At 37.8% G+C, this 23,045-nt stretch overlaps 1 protein-coding gene across 2 annotated transcripts in view; it reads right to left on the reverse strand.

Annotated features, from left to right (window-relative positions):
* GOLM2 (golgi membrane protein 2) overlaps window positions 1-23,045 on the reverse strand; it is a 105,840-nt gene that overhangs the window by 67,379 nt on the left and 15,416 nt on the right. For both annotated transcript variants that reach the window (XM_082735336.1, XM_082735335.1), the window contains exon 2: window positions 5,625-5,679. In XM_082735336.1, the coding sequence (XP_082591462.1) occupies window positions 5,625-5,679 (55 nt within the window). The remainder of the gene's footprint in view (window positions 1-5,624; window positions 5,680-23,045) is intronic.

A 23,045-nucleotide genomic window follows, 5' to 3' on the forward strand; every position in this document is an offset into this window, starting at 1 on the left:
AGCTGAAGAGTAGATTAAAAGTGGGACCCGATACTCTTCCCTGCCCCCTGCTCCCCAGAGAAGGGGAGGCTGGGACGGGCAGAGGGAGAGGGAAAGAGATCTTTAGTAGGCTCCACGCCCAATGCAGAGTAGGAACCACTGCCAGGATTGATCTCACAACTCTAAGATTATGACCTGAGCCAAAATCAAGAGTTGGAAGCTTAACGGACTGAGCCACACAGGTGCCCCAGATACTCTTTTGTTGACATTTAATCCACAATCACCGGCCCCATATTTTGTAGCTTGCTCCCTCTTCACATGACCCTACAAATAAAAGAAATGCAGCCAGAGAAGAGAAACGTTAGTTTCTTAAACAGAGGATTAAAAAAATTCGGGCACCTGGGTGGCTCAGTTGGTTAAGCAACTGCCTTTGGCTCAGGTCATGATCCTGGTAGTCCCAGGATCAAGTCCCACATCAGGCCCTCTGCTCATCAGGGAGCCGGCTTCTCCCTCTGCCCCTTGCCCCTTTCATGCTCACGCTCTCTCTCTCTCAAATAAATAAAATCTTTTTTTAAAAAATTAGCTAACAGCCTTAGCAGTAAGCAAAAGTAGTAGTTAAGAAAGTCTTAATTTTTATAAATGGCAACAGAAGTCTTTTCTATATAAAGTAACATTTCTTAAGACTAAATATATCTAATCATAATGTACCAATATTATAACATCTACTTCTCATGGAAGGTTTCTAAAATTAGTCTTATTACTTTAAAGGCACTCCAAAAATGCTTGGGATATAAGTTTTCAAAAAGCAGAGGTAAAATATATTTATAATGTAATTATATACATGTAAAAAACTGGACTAGAATAACAACATACCAAAGTGCTACCAGTGATCATGTATAATGGTGAGATTCTGAGCATATTTTTTTCTCTACTTTCTAAGTTTATTGTGGAGTCATAACTGTGACAATGACAACAAATAAAAATTTTAAAGTCAGATGGACACTTGCTGAAGTATATAAATAAAACATTTAAAACATGCATATTAATAGTTATTGTATAGTATAATAACCAGGGGTGAAAAGTTAATGATTCACATAAAAATGTTTGTAATTGATAATTATGTTTATATATTCAAGCCACATTTTTTATTTAAAAAATTTTTTTTGAGGACACCTGGGTGGCTCACTCATTAAGCATCTGCCTTCAGCTCAGGTCATGATCCCAGGGTTCTGGGATCAAGTCCCACATTGGGCTCTCTGCTCAGTGGGGAGCCTTCTTCTCCCTCTCCCACTCCCTCTACTTATGTTCCCTCTCTCACTGTCTCTCTCTCCCTGTCAAGTAAGTAAATAAGATCTTTAAAAAATATATTTTTGAGATAGAACACTGTATAAGTTTAAGATGTATAACATGTTGATTTAATTCACTTGTGTACTGTGAATGATTACCACTAAAGCATTAGCTAACACCTCCATCATTTCACATAATCATCATTTCTTTTTTGTGGTGAGAACATTTAAGATACCCTTAGCAATTTTCAAGTACACAATACAGTATTCTTAACTATAATCACGATGTTGTTTATTAGATCCCCAAACTTACCCATCTTATAACTGAGAGATTGTACACTTTGACCAACATCTCTTCATTTTCCCCACCCCAACTTCAACCCCTGGTAACCACCATTCCATTCTGTTTCTGTAAGTTTAGTCAAGCCACATTTTAACTTTCTTTTTACTCTATTAATTCTCCAATATGTAAACATGGTTGATCTTCATAGTTTTTCACCTGTTACAACCACCGCAGATAAAAATAGCAAATTTGATGTCAGGTATCCCTGAATAACACATTCTGCTTATTACTTGACCCCTGGCCCCATCTCCTAAGACACAGAGGACTAGAGGTAGGACAAACTCTGGCCTCAGCTACGGATGTTGATTCTACAGAGACAATGAGATCTCAGCAAGAGGCAAAAAAGCCTTGTAGCTTATGGTCAGCCAGTTCAGTGAACCTGTATTCAGGCAGGAAACTGAAAAGTTACTGCAATTAAAAAAAATGAGCATCACTAAGTAGCTAGCCACTAGAGAATGTACTTCAACTGGTGGTCTTTAGGCTTCTATTCTCCCACACAGTAAAATAACTGAAGTAGCTAAGTTTATCTTCAGAATGAGCGTGAGGCTTAGTATGATTTCAAGATTTGAGGGGCACCTGTGTGGCTCAGTCAGTTAAGCATCTGCCTTCAGCCCAGGTCATGATCCCTCATGATTCCAGGGACCTGGGATCGAGCCCCGCATTGGGCTTCCTGTTCAGCGGGGAGTCTGCTTCTCCCTCTCCCAGTCTCGCTGCTTGTGTTTCCTCTCTTGCTGTGTCTCTCTGTTTCAAATAAATAAATACAATCTTAAAAAAAAAAAAAAAAAAGATTTGGGATGGCTTCTCCTCCTCCCCATACAGTTTTTCCCTAACTACATCAGAAATTCCTTTATAAAGAACTAAAGTTTTATTTCTAACTGGAAATAAAAGGCTTAAAATATAATTGACAAAGAAAAATAAAACACCAGTGAGTTCCAGTCCATGTAAACTACCAGATTCTTTTCTGTTTGAATACAGGGAAAGGATTATAAAGCCAGGAGCTAATTGGTGCTTTAATACAAAGACCTGAAAAGGGGAGAAGTAAATAGATTGGAGAGCAAAACTAAAGAAAAATCTTTCCTATATTTCAATTTTTCCTTCAGCTGATGGCGTGTTTTTAAATTTTTTTAATTGTCTTTATTCTACCTTCTTTCTTGCAGTATATTTTATTTTACTTTTTAAATAGGCTCCACACTCAACATGCGGCTCAAACTCACAACCCCAAGATCAGGAGTTGCATGTTCTACCCAACTGAGCCAGCGAAGCACCCCTTGTTTTCTTTATTTTAAACCCAAAGATACTCTGTGTCTACTGTGGCTCCCCCTGAAAACCACAGCAGGATTCTCAGAGTAACTTAACAAGAGATCAGGTCCATAGCTGATCATGCAGAATGTTCTACTTCTGACAGTAACACCAGAATATATTACAGAAAGGCATGGCCATACTCCTTCAAGAGAGATGTAGTTGGGTGCCTGGGTGGCTCAGTGGGTTAAAGCCTCTGCCTTCGGCTCAGGTCATGATCCTAGAGTCCTGGGATCGAGCCCCGCATCGGGCTCTCTGCTCAGCAGGGAGCCTGCTTCCTCCTCTCTCTCTCTCTGCCTGCCTCTCAGCCTACCTGTGATCTCTGTCTGTCAAATAAATAAATAAAATCTTAAAAAAAAAAAAGAGAGAGAGAGATGTAGTTAAGAAATGGGTTGCCTAGAACCAACACCTAAGGCAAAATAAATAAATAAATAAATAAATTTACTTCTAGAAAATTTTTATTTCAAATTTCCTTTCAGTAATAGGCATAAAAATAAGGCAAGCTATTCAAGATAAATGGGTGTATACTAAAATGTTACTTTGTTATCTCAGGGATTAAAAACCAACTCTCATTCCTTTCATTTCCAAAAAAATATTAATTACCATAAGGTTTTTTAGAGTCTTAATGTGTATTAATTCCATTATACCCAATATTAATTTCAATGAAAAGAGTCCAATTTGAATTTTATAGTTGATTTGAAGTTTCTTTCAGTAGAAATACTTCCTAAAGTGCAAAAATCCATTTAAAAGGATATTCACTCCTAAGAGTCCAAGCTTTAGTAATTGCACTAAGACCAAAAGTTGTACAGTTATGCGTTCAAATCAAAGCCTTTCTTACCACTAAAGATTATCACAGAAAATTTCTGAACATCTCAAGATCTACATCATTGCACACAATACAATAAATAAATATTTTTACTCAGTCACATGGGTTGTCATTTACTTTGGCATTGACTAGCAGAAGCCACTGGACTTCTCATTCAACTGATCTATGATTATTTAATAGGAAAGTACTTTGATGACAAACAGAATCATTTGTTAAAATAGCAAGCAGAGGGGTGCCTGGGTGGCTCAGTAGGTTGAGCTTATGACTTCGGCTCAGGTCATGATCCCAGGATCCTGGGATCGAACCCTGCATCGGGCTCTCCGCTCAGCGGGGAGCCTGCTTCCCACCCCCCTCTCTGCCTGCATCTCTGTCTACTTGTGATCTCTGTCTGTCAAATAAATAAATCTTTTTAAGAAAATAGCAAGCAGAAAGCAGCACTGACAGAGTGGCATCTTCCGTGTCTTCCTGATGTACTGCTGTGAGTCAAAAAGAGTAAAACACGGACACAAAAGCAATAAAAACAGACATGGCCACCCAGGAAGTAAATTTCTAAGAGAACGTCAAAGCTGTTCTAAATCACAGATAGTAAAAAATAATTTCTATTTTCAAGTTACAACACACACACACACATACACAAAATGATGGTTTTGCTAGGTGAAGAGCAAAACTTCAATAAACTACAAAGCCAGCTCAGGTTAGCTTCTTCAAGAGGACAATAAAAATGTAACATCTAGGGACACCTGGGTGGCTCAGTGGGTTAAAGCCTCTGCCTTCGGCTCAGGTCATGATCCCAAGGTCCTGGGATCGAGCCCCACGTCAGGCTCTCTGCTCAGTGGGGAGCCTGCTTCTCTTCCTCTCTCTCCGCCTGCCCCTCTGGCTACTTGTGTCTACTACTACGTCTGTCCAATGGATAAATAAAATCTTTAAAAAAAAAATGTAACATCTAATTCTACCAAAGAGTATTAAAATGTTTATAAAGATACATTTTTGAAATTACAAAGCATTTATTAACCACATACAAAATCTTAGAGTCATTGTTGCAAAGTTTTAAAATAATATAGTGCTATAACAAAAGGGTGGGAGGGAAGGGGGATGCTCTTCAGACTCCAAATTCCAAAGGCCAGTGACGGTGTGAAGTAATGTAAGGAATAATGTATATAGAGTTTATTCTCCTTAACTATTATTATTTTTTATAAAAGCTTTAGTGATATATTTTTTCACCTAAGGGGGGAATATATACATACAGCTCCAGGTTTCTTCCTGGCTTCTTTATTTCTTTCCTTTTTTTTTTTATTTTTAAAGAGGGAGAAGCAGACTCCCTGCTGAGCAGGGAGCCCGATGCAAGATGTGGGACTAGATCCTGGGATCCAGGATCTTGACCTGAGCCGAAAGCAGTCACTTAACCAACTGAATCCCCCAGATGCTTCCTTCCTGGCTTCTTTCTTTTCAAGTTTTCTTTCTGTTCTAAGTTTCTTTCTATTCCCAGGGTATCTAAAACACTAAGCATGGAGGACCTGTCCAAAGCTCCTCTAGACCTGAATGGATTATTTTAGCAGCTGGAAACAGTACAAAGGGATTATCCCTTAACCTTTTCCCTAGAAATCTGATAGCTTCTGAAGCTACAGCTCAATTTTCTCTGATGCTTCTTTTAACAACATTTCATTGCATGAAATCAGTCTACCACACAAGATTTAAATGCAAATTTTAACTTGTATTTATTATATATAAAGCAACATTATAATCTTTTATTCTATCTTAAGACAGAAGGATAAAAGCCTTGGAATCACTCTGTTCAAAAAATTTTATATCATTTTGCTAACTATTTAATTCTTAAGGATTTTAGACATTTTGTGAACTTTATTTATCTTTAATCTGCAATTAAGTTTCTTACCCTTTAAATGATGTATATCTGCCATCTGATATGATATGTTGCTCTGTAGTTTAACCTGAAAAAAAAATTAAGCTTCATTTTACTATAGAATATACAGTTTTGCTCATATTTCCTTTTTTTGGCTCATATGCACTTTGAGCTTGATCATAAATGCTAAAGAAAAATTCTTAACTTCTACAAATCCACTCCTTTACAAAAAGAATTAAGAGAAAAATTCTGATTTTGTAATACTCATTTTAAATTTGTAAAAGGATATTCATTTTACTTACTATATAGTCTATTAACTTTCAAACATTTAAAAGTTTGAGTTGAATATTGCTTAATGGGATTTTTCAAAATCTTACCAGAAGAGACCTCTTATTAACTCTGTATTAAGAAAAGAATTAATTATTTGAATCAGTTAATGGCAAATCAAAAATAACTGATGCTTATTAAGCTCCCATAAGATAACATATACTACACAGGACCTATAATTGTGTTCACTGCCCTTCAAGAGCCAATATAAAAGAACAGTAAGAACTTAGAAGTATACCAAAATATGACTCAAATTAAGGCATAGAACTTCATTTAAATCTTTTTTTTTTTTAAGTAATCTTTACACCCAACATGGGATTCCAATTCATGACCCTGAGATCAAGAGTCACAAGCTCTACCAACTGAGACAGCCAGACACCCCAGGCTCAGCACTTAATTAAAAAAAATTTTTTAAAAAGGCTTTGGAGAGCTAGGATTCACCCACAAAGAACTACTGTACCAGTTCTTGCTTAAAAAAGGTTTCATTGAATTGGTAAATGCAACTAAAATATCGCTACAAACAGGTTCCCTTGTCACCCTCAAGAGTAACTTTACAGATTCATATTGATCAGAAGCAGCTCCATGAGTACCAAAATGATTATGATAAATACCTCCTCAATCTCTGAAGAGAAAGCTTTATAATTGAAATAATTATAGATTTGTAAGAAATTGCAAAGACAACACAGAGAAGTCCCATGTACCTGTCACACAACTCCCCCAGTGCGTACATCCTATATAACCATGAATAACATCTAAACCAAGAATCTGACATTGGTACAACATGTAAGCATTAATTCTATGTCATTTTGTCATATGTACAGATTCATGTAACCACCACCAAAACCAAGATACAGAATACTCTATACTCTATCATCACAAAGATGTCCCTCATCCTGTCCTTTATATTCAAATCTATCCTCCTTCCTCACACCATTTCTAATCCCTGGTAACTACTAACTTGTCCTCCATCTTTGCAACTTTGTCATTTCAAGAATCTTATATAAATGGAACCATGTAACATGATCTTTTTTTAAAAAAAGATTTTAGGGCGCCTGGGTGGCTCAGTGGGTTAAGCCGCTGCCTTCGGCTCAGGTCATGATCTCAGGGTCCTGGGATCGAGTCCCGCATTGGGCTCTCTGCTCAGCAGGGAGTCTGCTTCCTCCTCTCTCTCTCTGCCTGCCTCTTTGCCTATTTGTGATCTCTCTCTGTCAAATAAATAAATAAAATCTTAAAAAAAAAAAAAGATTTTATTTATTTATTTGACACAGAGAGAGAGAGAGAGACCACATGTAGGCAGAGCAGCAGCAGGAGAAAGAGGGGGAAGCAGGCTTCCCGCTGGGCAGAGAGAGCCCAAATCGGGGCTTGATCCCAGGACCCTGAGACCATGACCTGAGCTGAAGGCCGTGGCTTAACCCACTGAGCCACCCAGGAGCCCCAACATGTGAACTTCTAAGATTTTTCTTACTCAGCATAACACATAGTTGTTGCATATATCAATAGTTCATTCCTTTTTATTGCTGAGTAGTATTCCATGATATGAATGTACTACTGTTTTTTAAAAAAATTAAACTACTATATATTTTTGTGGTTTCTACTTTTTAGTTATTACAAATACAGATGCTATGAAAAATCATGTACAGTTTTTTACATGAACATTAGTTTTCACTTCTCTGAGACAAATGCCCAGGAGTGAGGTTGCTCCTTTTCTAAAGACCATGTCACTTTCATTCTCATTTTTAAAAAATTACTATGCCAAGGTACTGGACGGTAGAATATAAAACAACTGGAAAACATGAGAGCAGCCTCAAGGAATCAGTAGACAAGGCAGCACCTAAAGCAGTATAATTACTGTAGGAATTCAGGGATGAATCTTAGTTGATGTGATCAGGGAAAACTTTATGGAAGGGACTTAGGCTATGAAGGCTAAGTAAAATTGTAAATTGGTAGAAAAAGACATTTTAGATAGAGGGGATTGCATAAGAAATGTTAAAGAGCAAAGAAAGCATGAGGCATGATGCGCCTGGGTGGCTCACTCTGTTAAATAGCTGCCTTCGGTGCTCAGGTCCTGATCCTGGGGTCCTCAGATTGAGTCCTGCATCAGGCTCCTCGCTCAGCAGGGAGTCTGCTTCTCCAACTTGTGCTGTCTCTCGATATCTCTCTCTTTCTCTCAAATAGATAAATAAAATCTTTAAAAAAGAAAGAAGGAAAGCAAGCAAGCAAGCAAGCATGAGGCACATATGAAGTCCTGATCAAAATACTGTTTGGTTATAGCACATAATAAAGGGGAAAAAACAGTGATAAAGAAGATTGGAGAAAAAGTCCTTTAGCCATAAGAAGAGTATACTCTTCAAACGGAGAGCCAGTGACTTTCAAATTTCAAGTGAAAGTTTATCCATAACAAATAACTAATGAAAGCATACCTGTTCTAGTTGAAACAGAAGTGGCAATCTAGGAGTCCCTCTCTCTTTTTCCCCTAGAGTCCTGGTAGCTTTGAAGAATGAAGTTTAAAATATGATGTTGATATTTAGTCATAAAAAGGAATGAAGTACTTGTACATGCAACAGTATGGATGAACCTTAAAAACATTATATATGCTAAGTAAAAGAAGCCAGTCACAAAAGAACATAGGGTTTCTTCTGGTGGTGATGAAAATGTTCTGGAATTAGTGGTGGTTGCATAGTACTGTGAATTTATTAAAAACCAAACTGAACTGGAGAAAAAAACCTGACCTGTACATCTTAAAATGTAAAGTTTTATGATATAAAAATTGTTTCTCAAATTTTTAATGCAAAAAAATAGAAATGAAAATGCCAAAGGTATTACAGGGACTGGATATGAAACTGGAGATAAAATAATGGACAAACTCCAGGCACCCAAGAAGTTTTATTATTTCGGAGAGGCAGTCAAGTAACTTGTCAATTATAATACAGTAAAATAAATGCTATTATTAGGTCCTACAGACATGACAGGAAAACTTAGTAGAAACATTAACTCCTTAGATGAAATGTCTTAGGGGAATGAAGGGTGGCTTCTGAGATGATAGCTAAAATATGTCCAGGAGGAAGAGTAAAGTTTTGCCAGGTAGAAGTGGGCTGACGGTAAGGAGGAAAGATATTCGAGGCATGTGTCCAAACTCTGAAGTGAAAAATACTACACATTACAAAAACTTCAAACAGTTCTAAGAAGCTGTAACAGACAGAAGGAAATAACAAGAAATATGCCTACAAACGTAAGCAAGGTCCACATTATGAATGGTCTTGCCAAAAAATTCCAATGGCAATGGTCAACCTTTAAAGGACTTCAAGCAAGGTAAAGAGATCCAATTTGCAACCTGGTTTCAGTGTGATGAATGGACTGGAGGGACAAGACAAGCGAGGGAGACCAGGTAAGGAAAGTAGGAGAGCAGGAGACCACTGTTGCATTTCAGGTAAGAAAATGATGGTCTAGGCCAGGGAAGGGCACACTATGGCCTGTGAGCCAAATCTGGCCTGCTTCCTGTTTTGGGAGGGATGTCAAGCTAAGGATGGTTTATACATTTTTAAATGGTTGGGAAATCAAAAGAAGAATAATATTTTGTGAATTAAATGAAATGGAAATTTCAGTGTCTATAAATAACGTTTTATGGGAAACAGCCACATCCATTCATTTACATATTATCTCTTGCTGGAGCTATGGTGATTGTGACAAAGACCATATGGCCTGCAAAGCCTAACGTATTTCCAATATGGCCCTTTATGGAAAAAAAAAGTTTGCCAACCTCTGGTCTAAACTAATAGAATAACAGAGAAATAAATATATGTGGGAAATATGAAAGAGGATGAATGAATAATCTTGCTGACTGATTAGATAACAGCGGTAAAAGAAGAAACACCAGGCACAATGTTTAGATTTCTAAAGTAGGACACTAAATGAGTAAGGATGGAATATTCCCCAGTAGGGAAGCAAGAAAAATAGACTTGGGGTGGGAAGAAGTGGGGGAATGATTTTTTTCAGGTTTGAACCTGCTTAATATGAGGGCACTTGTGACACACCCCAAAAGAGATCTGGAAAAGGCTGGAGCTTCTGCACCACTGAGTTGAGGCTGATTAGCATATGAAAGGCAATTAAAGCCAAGGGGACTAATGGTGAGATCACTGATGGAAAGGTGCAGAGGTAGCAGGAGAAACTGATACCAATTTCAGCAGCTGATCACTAAGAACTACTCTTCAATCATTTGTAATTAGCCTGTGTTTACATTCTTTCCCACTTCCTTTATTTTCAGGATCCCCCTCCTTTTTCTTTGCATTTTTTTGCCCCCCCAAAGAACATAACCATCTTTTTTTCTTGTTTTCAACAAGTTAGCATGACTTTGTTTTTTATCCATTTTTATGATGTTATTCCAACTTCTCTACACTCTATTTTACTTGCTTTTTAAATTGCTAGAGAGATGCTGTTCTTAAATGCTAGGCTATGAGTGCTCAGCTTCCCTAAACTGTCTCTTTTGTATCCTTATATACTTAAAAAAAAATTTAATGGAGGAAGAAAATTCAGTCTATAGACCACAAAAATAGTACACGATTATATGAACAGTACTGCTTTATTCTTATCATTTTAATTTTCTCTTCAATATTCTTTTTTGAGAACGGAGATGCTGATCCCATGGCATATATATCAAGTCCTCACATTTCAAAAGCTGCTCTGGAATAATGTATTTTACATGGTATTAAAGAGAAAATCATAGCTTGTCTAGATAAGTCTTTACTTACTCCAAGCATAATAAATTTTCTACCCCATTCCTTTGCCATGAAGAATTTTTCAGTTAGCTTCTCAGACCCCACTCCCCCTTATGGCACAGTGTTCCCTTCGCATCTCATGTTCTCTATTATTCCTGTCAATCTTTCCAGCAGGAGTCTCACAATAATCTTATATTTAATGTTTCGTATTACCGGCAAGTACCAGTTCCCAATTTCTCTCACTTCCTATTAACAGTAGTTTCATTGTGCAAGTTATCACACCTTCCACATGCCTTTGAACAGAGGTGCCAAGGATTTGCTCAAAGATCTCAGCAGAGCCCAGCTGGTAGATCATTAAACCCAGAAGTTCTCTTCCCTCTACAGCAATTTTACAGTATTGCTCACTTTCAGACTCTTGATGTCTGCTACTAATCTGTTCATCTTTTTGACATTGCAATATCATAGGCGTCTGATGTCTCTTCTCTCCATATATACACCTCATCACCCCCTTCAGTTCTTACCTAGCTTCTAAAATATTTTCATAAAGAATCCTTCTAACATTCAATGTTATCCTTTCAAGGAAATCTGAATGTGTTTTCAGCTAACATGAAACTTTTTTTGTATTCTTGCAAAATCTAATATAAAGCAATGACTTAATTTTGGCTTTAATCTTATGTTTTCTACTATCTTGAGTCTGTTTATGAAGACTTCCTATTTGGCTTCTGATTTATTTGCACTAATTTCTTCAACTTTGTCTTCCTTTCCTTTTAAGCTTCTCATTAGTCAGTTCTTTAACTCCTTTGGCTTTAACCCTCTGAGAGTCTTCACTTCTTTAATACTTCAACCATCTCATCACCTTCAAAAGGAAGCTTGGCTTCCCTTCTGATTATTCCTCCTCATAGTTTTAATTTTCTGGTATTCTAACATGAATTTGCTTACCTTTAAATGACTCTGATAAAACTTCCCAATTGTTCTGAAACTAATTTAAGTTCTCACTATTGCATGCATGATCAGAAAAAGACATTTCACTTTACCACAAAAACTCTGTTGGAATTGGCAATGCTATAGGAATACTTTTTCCCCCCTAAATATATTCCAGACAGGTAATAGTACATAAACTCTAAGAATTATTATTTAATCATTATTTTATGAAAGGACTCTCATTGTCTGGCTATACAGGTCCCTTTTGGTCACTTTCAGACTTTTGCCAAAACTCCCTTTTTTACAATATGCAAGATCTCAAATAATTTCTCTATCAAATTTCTTTGGGGATAAGAAGTATGTGTTAGACATGCACGCACACAGATGCACGTGTGCACACAAACACAACCCCATGCCCTTGCCTAATTTACATCTATCAGATAGATTCCAACATATCCTTCAAAAACCCACAATACTCAAAATACCTTGCCTGACTCAAGTCCGCTGGTAAGAACCTCATATTCAATCCTTTCAAAAACTAAACATTCTTTTATCACACACCGTCCTACTTCCAATAAGAATGTCACCTTGTCTTCTACTCCCAAGGTTTATCAGAAATGACAATTCCATGAGAACAGTGACTGTGTCTCTCACTCATCCCTGTGCACCCATCTCAGTAAATGTTTGCTGAATGACTCCCTAGATCTTCATGCTCCACACTCTCTGTGATACATAGTTTTCTACCTTAAATTGTACTTTATTCGTATTTGTATAATTCTAATTATCCTCCAATAACTTAACTTCAAAACTCCCTCATTTATTTCCCCTTGTTATCAACTTCATTGCCTTAGGCCTTAGTTTCCCTCTCCTCTTCTGCAATGCTTTTTTCTCTGGGATTTGAAGTCGATCTATAATTGGCTGATTATGCACGCTGTCTTTGGCCTTTCCCATATTAATCTCTTAAAATGTGTTTACTATCATTCATGAAACATTTCTTTCTCTCTTCCAAGACATATGTTCTTTATCTCTTTCTTTAGTAACAATTATCTTCTGATAGTTTCCTATAGCACTTCTCACTCATCCCCAGCTATTTCATCTATTTTCCTCTAATCTTTCTTCCTCCAATACCTAACACTTAATCTTTATATTTTTACCAACTCTTTCTGAAGCTCTTTTAGTGCTTTCCCCATCCCATATGGCTACTTTGAATTAATTTTGGCAGCTGTTACCAGCTCAGTTGCTCTGCTTCTCTTTTCATTCTGGGACCTTGAAAATGGCTCAGCTGTGCGTGCTTCACTTTCATTATGACCTGTTCTTAGGCAATCAGCACAACTTTGACCATTGATCCCAAAGGCTATATATAATTGGCTTTTTACAGATGTCATTTCTGGCTCCTTTTTCTCCACACCAGAAACATTTTTCCTTATAACTCATACTCAGATGATTTCTAGAGGCAATTCTATCTTCTATAACGTAACTGCTAAACCTGGATCATGCTCAGAATCACCTAGAGAGCTGTAAGAAATACATATTCTTACCTCCTCCACCTCACTCCAGTGTGACTTAGTAGTCTGGGATTGAGCCCAGAAATCTTTTTTTAAGAGCTCAAGTGATTCTGATAAGCAGCCAGGTTTAGTGATTGAGTAATCTATAGTATGTCTTTGGCCGGCACCTATACCAGCTGGATCAAAATGGGATATTGATACAAACTGATGGGTGTAAATTTTTTTTAATGTTTATTTTGTGTTGGGTCTTGTGCTAAGTGTTTTATAAGTATACTACATTTAATTCTCACAAACATCCTATGAGGTAGGCTTTACATTTTTTTTTTTTAAAGATTTTTATTTATTTATCAGAGAGAGAGAGGGGGAGAGAGTGAGCACAGGCAGACAGAATGGCAGGCAGAGGCAGAGGGAGAAGCAGGCTCCCTGCTGAGCAAGGAGCCCGATGTGGGACTCGATCCCAGGACGCTGGGATCATGACCTGAGCCGAAGGCAGAGGCTTAACCAACTGAGCCACCCAGGCGTCCCAAGGTAGGCTTTACATTTTACATATAAGGAAACTGTACTCTATTTCATATGCCTACAGTAGATTCTGAATATTCTCCCAAGCAGTGCCACGTAAGAGTCTGTGCTCATGACACTGTGCATATACTAGATCAACTACATAAATAAACTCACAGAGCGCCTGGGTGCCTCAGTCAGTTCAGTGTCTGCCTTGGGCCCAGATCATGATTCCAGGGTCCTGAGATCAAGCCCCACACTAGGCTCCCTGCTCAGCAAGGGAGCCTACTTCTCCCTCTTCCTCAGCCCCTGCTCATGTGCTCTCTCTAATAGAGAAATAAAATCAGAAAAGACGAAAGAACTGAGAGAAGAAAAACAAGAGTCTTGGTGTCATGGAAGCCAAGAGCACAGAGAGCTGGGTGAAAAGATGGTGAGATATCAGGAGTAGGAAGAGAAAATCCAAATGTGAACAAAGACAATTCTCTTTTTAAGAAATGTAACTCAGAAAGGAAGAAAAGATGCAAGCATTTTTTAAGTGCCAAGGAGCAAGTAGAGACAGAGAAGTTGAATATAAGAGGGAGACTGGATTAATAATATTACAAGGTCTTTGTAAAGGTGGAGGGAATTAAATCCAGAAAACAGGTACAGAGGCTGGTCCTAGAGAAAGTAGGAACTTTTTTTTTTAACCCCAACAAGGAGGGAAAACATATGGTTAGAGAAGTAGGTATGCCTACAGATTTGGTAATAAAAATTTATCAGTTCCTGTCCAATTCTTGGTCAAAAAGAAGACAAGATCACCTGCTGGGCTGTAGGAAGGGAAAGAGGAATTTAAATGGGGGAAAGAAGGTGCGGAAGGCTTGAGGAGGGTAGAAGTTTGAAAGCTGTTGGAATAGATAATGCTGTCTAGAGAGTATTGTAATTTGTAAGGGCTGCTGAAAACCCATTTGGGGCAGCTGAGCATAAATTTCTACAAGTACCAGTCTGGTTATATACTTATTCTCCAGCTATGCTTGAAATAGACATGTACAAGAGAGAATAATGGCATGTACAAGAGAGAAACTAAACTGAAACAACCAATCACAGAATCTTAGCTGGATAGGCAGTAAAGAATTAACAAGTCTGCTGGAAAAGAAGAAAAAGATAAGTGGTCCAGGTGAAACTGAAAAACAAATATAGTCCATTGGCAGCTCTAATATTTTTTTTTCTTTAAAGATTTTATTTATTCACCCATTTGGGGGTTGGGGGGAGTGCACATGCAAGCAGGAAGAGGGGCAGAGGAAGAATTCCAAGCAGACTCAGTGCTGAGTGTGGAGCCCAACAAGGGGCTCAATCTCACAACTGGGAGATTATGACCTGAGCCAAAACTGAGAGTCAGACACTCCACCAACTGACGAACCACCCAGGCACAACCCCCCCAATTTCTTTTTGATATATTCTCCCAAGAATATGCAAGTCTGAAGTTCACAAACTTTAATTTTTTTTTAATTAAGTAAACTCTACATGCAACATGGGGCTCAAACTCACAATCCCGAGATCAAGAGTTGTATAAATATGAGCAAAACAACATGAATCACTCCCAGATATAAGAAATTACAAGGAGCATAACTCACCACTCTCTCATTCTACCATAGCAACTGATATTTCAGATGGGGGCTGCTCCGTCTGCCTACTTCCTAGAATGAGGAAGATGTACAGCCATATCTTCAGTCAAACCACAAAGAGCATGTGAAGTGAGTGATAATTTTTTTAAAGATTTATTTATTTATTTTGAGGAGAGAGAAAAAGTGTGCACCAATGGGGCAAGCGGCATGGGGAGAGATTCTTTCAAGCAGACTCCCTGTTGATAGAGAAGCCCCAAGCAGGGCTCAATCCCACAACCCATGAGATCACAACTTGAGCTGAAACCAAGAGTCAGATGCTTAACTAGCTGATTTTTTTAAGTAGGCTCCACACCCAGTGTGGGGCTAGAACTCACAACCCTGAGAATGAGCTGCATGCTCTACCAGTTGAGCCAGTCAGGTGCCACAAGTCAGTGATAAAAATTTTAAGCCACATAAGATGATACAGATGGAGGACTAAGAAACAGAAAGGAGAGAAGGAGAGGTCGATAGGGAAATAAAGGCAGACTTTAAGGTATGAGAGGAAGAGTCTCCTCCCCATCTGCCGTTTCCAGTTCATAAAGCATTTCTACTTACACACCTCATTAAACCTTAAAACTTGAAATATAAAAAATAAAAATAGTTTCTCCACAAAGTAGCAACCCTTCTCAGCTTCCGCACTACCTTCGGTTTATCTTTCGGTTCTCCTGCCTCTTCCCACTCTTCATCTTATTAACCAGCCTGTTAGTGCCTAGAACTGCATGCATTCACACTCCACACAAGCTTTCACCAGGTCCAGCCAATTTTTCTTCTGCAATTTCTCTCAGATCTGACCCTTAACTCTTTTTATGTTCATGGCAACCACCTTAAACTACAAGGACTATTTTCATCTAGGTGAACTAGAACAGAAACTCTGTAAGAGCAGAGATCTTATTCGATTGGTCACCCCTTATCCCCTGGCACAATTCAGGCACTCAACATTGTGACAGAATAAATAAATGAAGAAATCTAACCTATCACCAGTCTTTTTCCCACTTTTATCTATTTCCATATGGTAGTGACAAACATCTTGGCAAAAACTTGTTTTCCATAAAAATCTTTCTTCCAGTCGAAATCCAATAATAGAATACTATTACCCATAGTGTGAAATCTAAAACTCTTCTACCAAGCATTTAATGCCTTCCAAAAGGTGGGAACCACTTTATCCATTTATCAAAAATGGTCTCCTTGACATAGTCAAGCTAGTTTTAACCATCTCTAATTTAAACTACTTTTTCCTATGTCCATGGTTCATCAGACTATCCTTTCCTTTCCTTTTTACCACTATAAATTAAAAACCAAGACTTAAGCTGATTCTACAATATCATAATGTTAATTTCTATAACTAAGAATTTCATTATATTCACTATTCCCATCCTTCCAACATGTTCCCAATTTTTTATGCTATTAGGCCCTAGTCACAGCTTCCACTTCCAGGTCCTCTCTAACTCAGTCATATCCTAGCCACCTCCTACCAGAACTACCCAGTGTTGGGTTGTCAAATTCCCTTTTAGGTCTTAAGTGTGCTTTTAATTTCTTTCTGTTTTAATTTATTCAGCATATATTTATTGAGCAGCTATTTCATGCAAGTCACTGTTCTAAGCACTGGGGATATAGCAAATCACAACAAAAGACAAAAATCCCTGCTCTTGCTAGAAGATTATAATATTTAAAGTATAATGCTTATTACAATAAACAAAGGAGTCATACAATAGCATAGAAAGCGGTAAGTGCTGTGGAGAAAATACATTAGAGATGGAAAAGGGGGGGAAGGCCTTAACAAAAACCTGTCATTTAAATGAAAACTTTTAAGAATGAGAGTTACCATGAAGCTACGTGGGGAAAGTGGGTCCAGGACAAAAGGTATAGCCAGTGCAAAAACATCATCACAAGAAAATGACTGATACATCAAAGAACTGATCAAAACAGCCAGCATGGTGTGAATGAAATGAGCAACAAGTGTAGTAAGAGGTCAGAGAAATGTAAGGGAAGCAGAGGGTCTAGGGCCTGTGGACCACTGAAAAGACTCGGGACTTTTTCTGCAATTGAGATGAAAGCCATTGGAGTATCTTAGGCAAGTAAGAAATATAACCTAACTGGCATTTTAACATAGTGCTATGTTGAAAACAGACTGAAGTAGGAGCAAGGAGCAAGAAGAAAGGAATTTAGTTAAGCTATCACCAATAATTTAGGCAAGAGATGGTGACAATTTAGACCAGAGTAAAGGTAGTAAAAGAGGTAGAGAGAAGTGTCTGGATGCTGGATTTATTTGGAAGCTAAGCCAACGAGATTTGCTGGTAAATTGGATGTGGGGCTAAGAAAGGGTCAAGAATGACTCCAGAGCTTCTGGTCTGAGAAACTGATAGGAAGGAGTTGCCATTAACTGAGCTAGGAAAAACTATGCACAGTAGTTTTGAGGTAGGGGAAAGATCAGGAATTTGTCTTTGGACTGGTTAAGTCCAAAACCATATATGCCATCCAGGAGAAGATGATGAGTAGAGAGTTAAATGTCAAGGCTGGAACTTAAGAGAACACTCTGGGTTAGACATATAAATTTGGAAATCATCAGTATATAAATGATATTGAAAGAGGTGGCAGGGTGAACTCTCTAAAGGACTATGTGTAGATAAAGAAGAGGTTCAAGGACTAAGCCTTGGAGTATTCTATTTGAGGAGGAACCAGAAAAACAGAATGAGAAGGAATGACTAGTGAGGTGGAAAGAAAGCAGTATTTCCTGTAAGCCCAAATGAAGAACATGGTTCAAGGAAGAAGAGGAAGTAAACAACTGTATCAAATGCTGCTCATAGGTGAAGTAAAATAATGACTAAGAACTGATAACTGGATTTTAGCCAATACTCAAATACTAGACCACAGTTGGTATGATGAGGGCAAAAGCCTGATGAGAGTGAATGTAAGGGAATATATTGTTGTTTTCAGAATAAGCTACCAGACTTACTTCCAGCAATAATCCTTCTACATAGCAGAAGACCAAAACTGGGTTTCAGCCTCACTTTCTACGAAAGTTATCTCAAGTGATCATACTCATTACTTCCAAATAAAAAAACTGATCATGGTAGAGTCAGTCCTTAGTTTTCTGATACTAATTCCCCAGAAGTCATTGTACTAGAAAGCTCACTTCGGTCCTCAGCACCTTGAGTGAGTATATGTCCTAGATTTTCTAAAGGTTCCAATTTAATATAATTTCCTTCTGTTAATGAAAGGGACTCCTTATATGTGCAATAAAACATGTAATTTCATGCCACAGCAATAATTTTTAAATTTTTTTCTCAAATCAAGAAAATTCTCTTTCAGCTAAGGGCTGGGGAAGGGAAAAAAAGAGAGCTTGTTCAATAGGTATAGAGTTTCAATTCTGAAGATGAAAAGGTTCTAGAGATCTGCTGCACAACAATATGTATATTGCTAACATGACTGTACACTTAACAATGGTTAAGGTGGTCAATTTTATGTTATGTAGTTTTTCTCAATAGTTTTTTGTTTTTTGGGGTTTTTTAAAATTCTTTTTCAGACATGATGTCCTGATTTTCAATTTGGAAAATACAGACACTATGCTGTTAACTCAAATCTTGAATTGAAGGCATTCCAGGCACCGTTAACATTTGAGAAATTTAATTTATTCAATTATTGAATTTATTACCCATTGAATTTTGTTTTGGGGGAGAAGTACTATTTAAAGAAGTAAAACTTGTTAAGAAACTCTTTCCTCTAAGCTTTAAAATAGTTTCCTCCTTTCTTCCAGTTACAGTAAAAGATACCATAAGGCATTAGGCAAGTGGCTACCAGAATGGGTCACTAATAAGCAGAATGTGTCTAAGCACAAAACCGCCTTGGAGAATTTGGTATGGAAAGTTTCTATCCATATTTTTAGTCATATGCTCTTTCAGGTCTTTTTAGATGGTTCTTTAGTAACTGACCTTTCATTCCTTGATTTCAGTTGTTCTTTGTATCCTTATTAAACCTCCCTCATGTAATTAATACTGAACAGTGTTGTGCATAAGGAAAGACTGTGACTATGGAAAGCCCAATAACATAGTGCTTAAAAGAACAGCTCTAAGATTAAGCTGCCTGGGTCTGAACTCTGAATTCATAACTTATTATTACCTTGGTCGAACTGCTTATTAACTTCTCTGTGCTTCTGTTTCCTCATTTGTAAAATGAGAATATTATCTGCCTCAGAGGACTGAGATAAACAAATAGTGTTTACAACACTGCCTGGCACATAGTAAGTGTTCAACAAATGTTACCTAGTAGAATATCTTTTTTACGGTTCCCAGCACCTAACATGGTGTTCCCTCAAATTTAGCCTTTTTGGCCAAAATCATAAACTGGGAATTTCAAAGGATTTCCTAACATGTTACTTTATTCCCGATTCCTTTTTTGCTGGTGCCGAGCTACTTACTCTATAAGTAAGTACATTTTGGATTATTTTCTCCTAAATGCTTCAACTTTTTTCCCAACTCAGTTAATGATCTTTTTTGTTAATAACCCTTCCCCTTCAAGAATCACCTGTAGGGGCACCTGGGTGGCTCAGTGGGTTAAAGCCTCTGCCTTCAGCTCAGGTCATGATCCCAGGGTCCTGGAATCAAGTCCCGCATCCGGCTCTCTGCTCGGCAGGGAGCCTGCTTCTCTCTCTCTCTCTGCCTGCCTCACTGCCTACTTGTGATCTCTCTCTCTGTCAAATAAATGGATAAAATCTTAAAAAAAAAAAAAAAAAAAAGAGTGCCACCTATAGACTGTGAACTTTTTCTAAGTCATTCATTAAAAATGTTAAGTATGACCAGTGCCAAAACTAATCCCTTGTGTCCCATGTTTATTATAATTCTCCATCTGAGAAAGTAACCATGATACATTAAAAAAACTATGGCATTAGGAATCAGAAGACGCAAGGTTTTAGATCCAACATCAGGTACTAAAGACCAGAGGCAAATAACTTTTAAAGGCTTTAGTTTTCGGGGGACATGGGTGGCCTAGTAGTTAAGCGTCTGACTGTGGCTCAGGTCATGATCCCAGGGTCCTGGGATTGAGTCTGAGGATCTGGTTCCCTTCTCAGCAGGGAGTCTGTTTTTCCCTTTCTCTCTGCCCCCTCCCCCAACTTGTGCATGTGTGAGTGCACGATCTCTCTCACTCTCTCAAATAGATAAATAAAATCTTTAACAAAAAAGCTTTAGTTTTCTCATCTATAAAATGGAACTGCAAGTCCTACCTACTCTGGAGTTTAGCTATGAAGATCAAATGCACCGGACTTTCAACTCTATTATTCTCTATTCTTGCTGCCATTGTCTGAAATATGGACCCATAGTTCTTGCCTAAACTTCTGCAACAACATATTTCTGAACTGATCCTGATTTCATTTTCTTTCCTCTATAATTATCCTCTATACTATACCCATAACTATCTTCTTAAAATAAAAATTTGATTATATTGTTCTCTATCACCTAGAAGGTGAAATTAGAACTCCTTAGAGTATGGCATTTAAGACTTTTAAGAGTCTGGCCCCAGAGAGCCCAGAAATAAAACCTCACATATATGTTAACTGATTTTGCAATAAGGATGCTAAGACCATTCAATGGGGAGAAAACATCTCTTCAACAAATGGTGGTGGGACAACTGGATAACCATATGCAAAAGAATGAAGTTAGACTCTTATCTTACACCATACAGGAATACTAACTCAAATGGATCAAAAACCTAAACTTAACAGCTAAAACTATAAAATTCTTAGAAGAAAATATAGGGGGAAATCTTCATGACCTCTGATTTAGGAATGATTTCTTAACTATGACACCAAAAGCAAAGTCAACAAAAGAAAAAAATGGATGAAACTGGATTCCATCAAAATTAAAAACTTTTCTGCATCAAAGGATATTATCAATAGAGTGAAAAAACAACATACTGAAGGGAGAAAACATCTCCAAATCATGTATCTGAAAAGGTTTTTTTTTTTTAAAGACTTTATTTATTTGTCAGAGAGAGAGAGCACACAGCAGAAAGAGCAGCAGGCAGAGAGAGAGAACCTGGCTCCCTGCTGAGCAAGGAGCCTGATGCAGGGCTCAATTCCAGGTCCTCGGGATCATGTCCTGAGCCAAAGGCAGCAGCTTAACAGACTGAGCCACCCAGGTGTCCCTGAAAAGGGTTTAACATCTAAAGTAAATAAATAACTCCTTCAACTTAGCTAAAAACAAATAATCCAATTAAAAATGGGCAAAAGACTTGAACAGATCTTTCTCCAAAGATAAAAATGACCAAGAAGCACATGAAAAAATATTCAACATCATTAGAGAGAAATGCAAATAAGGTGAGGTATCTCTTCATACCCAGTACAATGGCTATTATTAAAAACAAAATAAACAAACATGTTGATGAGGATAAAAAGAAACCGGAACCCCTGTACATTGCTGGTAAGAATGTAAAATTGTGCAGGCACTGTGAAAAACAGTTTGGAGCTTCCTCAAAAAGTTAAACATAGAATTACCATATGATTCAGCAATTCCACTCCTAGGTAAATACCCAAAAGAACTAAAAACAGATTCAAACAAATACTTCTACATCAATATTCAAAGTAGTAGTAGTATTCACAATAGCCAAAAGGTGGAAACAAATCAAGTATCCAGCAACAGATAAATGCATAAACAGAATGATATATATACACAGAGAGAAAAAGATGGTAATGTTATTCAGCCATAAAGAGGAATTAAGTTCTGATACATGCCACAACATGGGTAAACCCTGAAAACATTATGCTAAGTGAAATAAGCCAGACAGAAATGGACAAATATGGTATGATTCCAGTTGTATGAAGAATCTGGAATAGACAAATTCATAGAGACTAAAGTAAAATAGAGGTTATCTGGGACTGGTTTATGGGAATATGGTTTATGGGAATTGCCTAATGGGTACAGAGTTTTTGTTTGAAATGATAAAAACAGTTCTAGAAATAGGTAGTGGTAATGGGTATTTGTCATCATTAATGTACTTAATGCCATTAAATTATAAACGTAAAAATGGTTAAAAAGGGGGTCCCTGGGTGACTCACTCATTAAGTGTCTGCCTTTGGCTCAGGTCATGATCCCAGGGTCCTAGGATCCAGCCCCACACTGGGCGCCCTACCCAGCGGGAAACCTGCTTCTCCCTCTCCTTCTCCCTCTCCCACTACCCCTGCTTGTGTTCCCTCTCTCACAGTCTCTCTCTCTCTCTCTGTCAAATAAATAAATAAATAAATAAATAAATAAATAAATAACATCTTTTAAAACAATGGTCAAAATAGCACATTTTTTTTGAAGAGGGAAAAGGGGAGGGACAGAGGGAGAGAGAGAATCTGAAGCAGGCTCCAATGCCCAGCATGAAGCCCAATGTGGGGCTCAATCTCAGAACCCTGAGATCATGACCTGAGCCAAAATCAAGAGCTGGATGCTTGGGGTACCTGAGTGGCTCAGTCGGTTAAGTGTCTGCATTCAGCTCAGTTCATGATCCCTGAGAGCCTGCTTCTCCCTCTCCCTGCCACTCTCCCTTCTTGTTCTCTCTCTCTCTGTGTCAAATAAATAAAATAAAATCTTAAAAAAAAAAAAAAGTGACGCTTAATCAACTGGGCCACACAAGCATCCCTAAGATCCTAAAATAATAAATTTTATGTTAAGTATATTTTACCACCACAACAAAAAAATGATAATAAAGAGTCTGACCCTAAATAGCTTTATCTCCAGCCACAAATTCCCTTCCTTTTCACCACCTTGCATGCCACTCTCCTACTAAACTGCCTCAGCCATGAAGGTACAACAGAGGCTCAATCTTTCCTGGCTTCATTTATGTTTCTTTTGCTTTACCCCTTTCTAAGTTTGG

Source organism: Mustela nivalis (genome assembly GCF_964662115.1).
Source record: "Mustela nivalis genome assembly, chromosome: 6".
NCBI lineage: Eukaryota > Metazoa > Chordata > Mammalia > Carnivora > Mustelidae > Mustela > Mustela nivalis.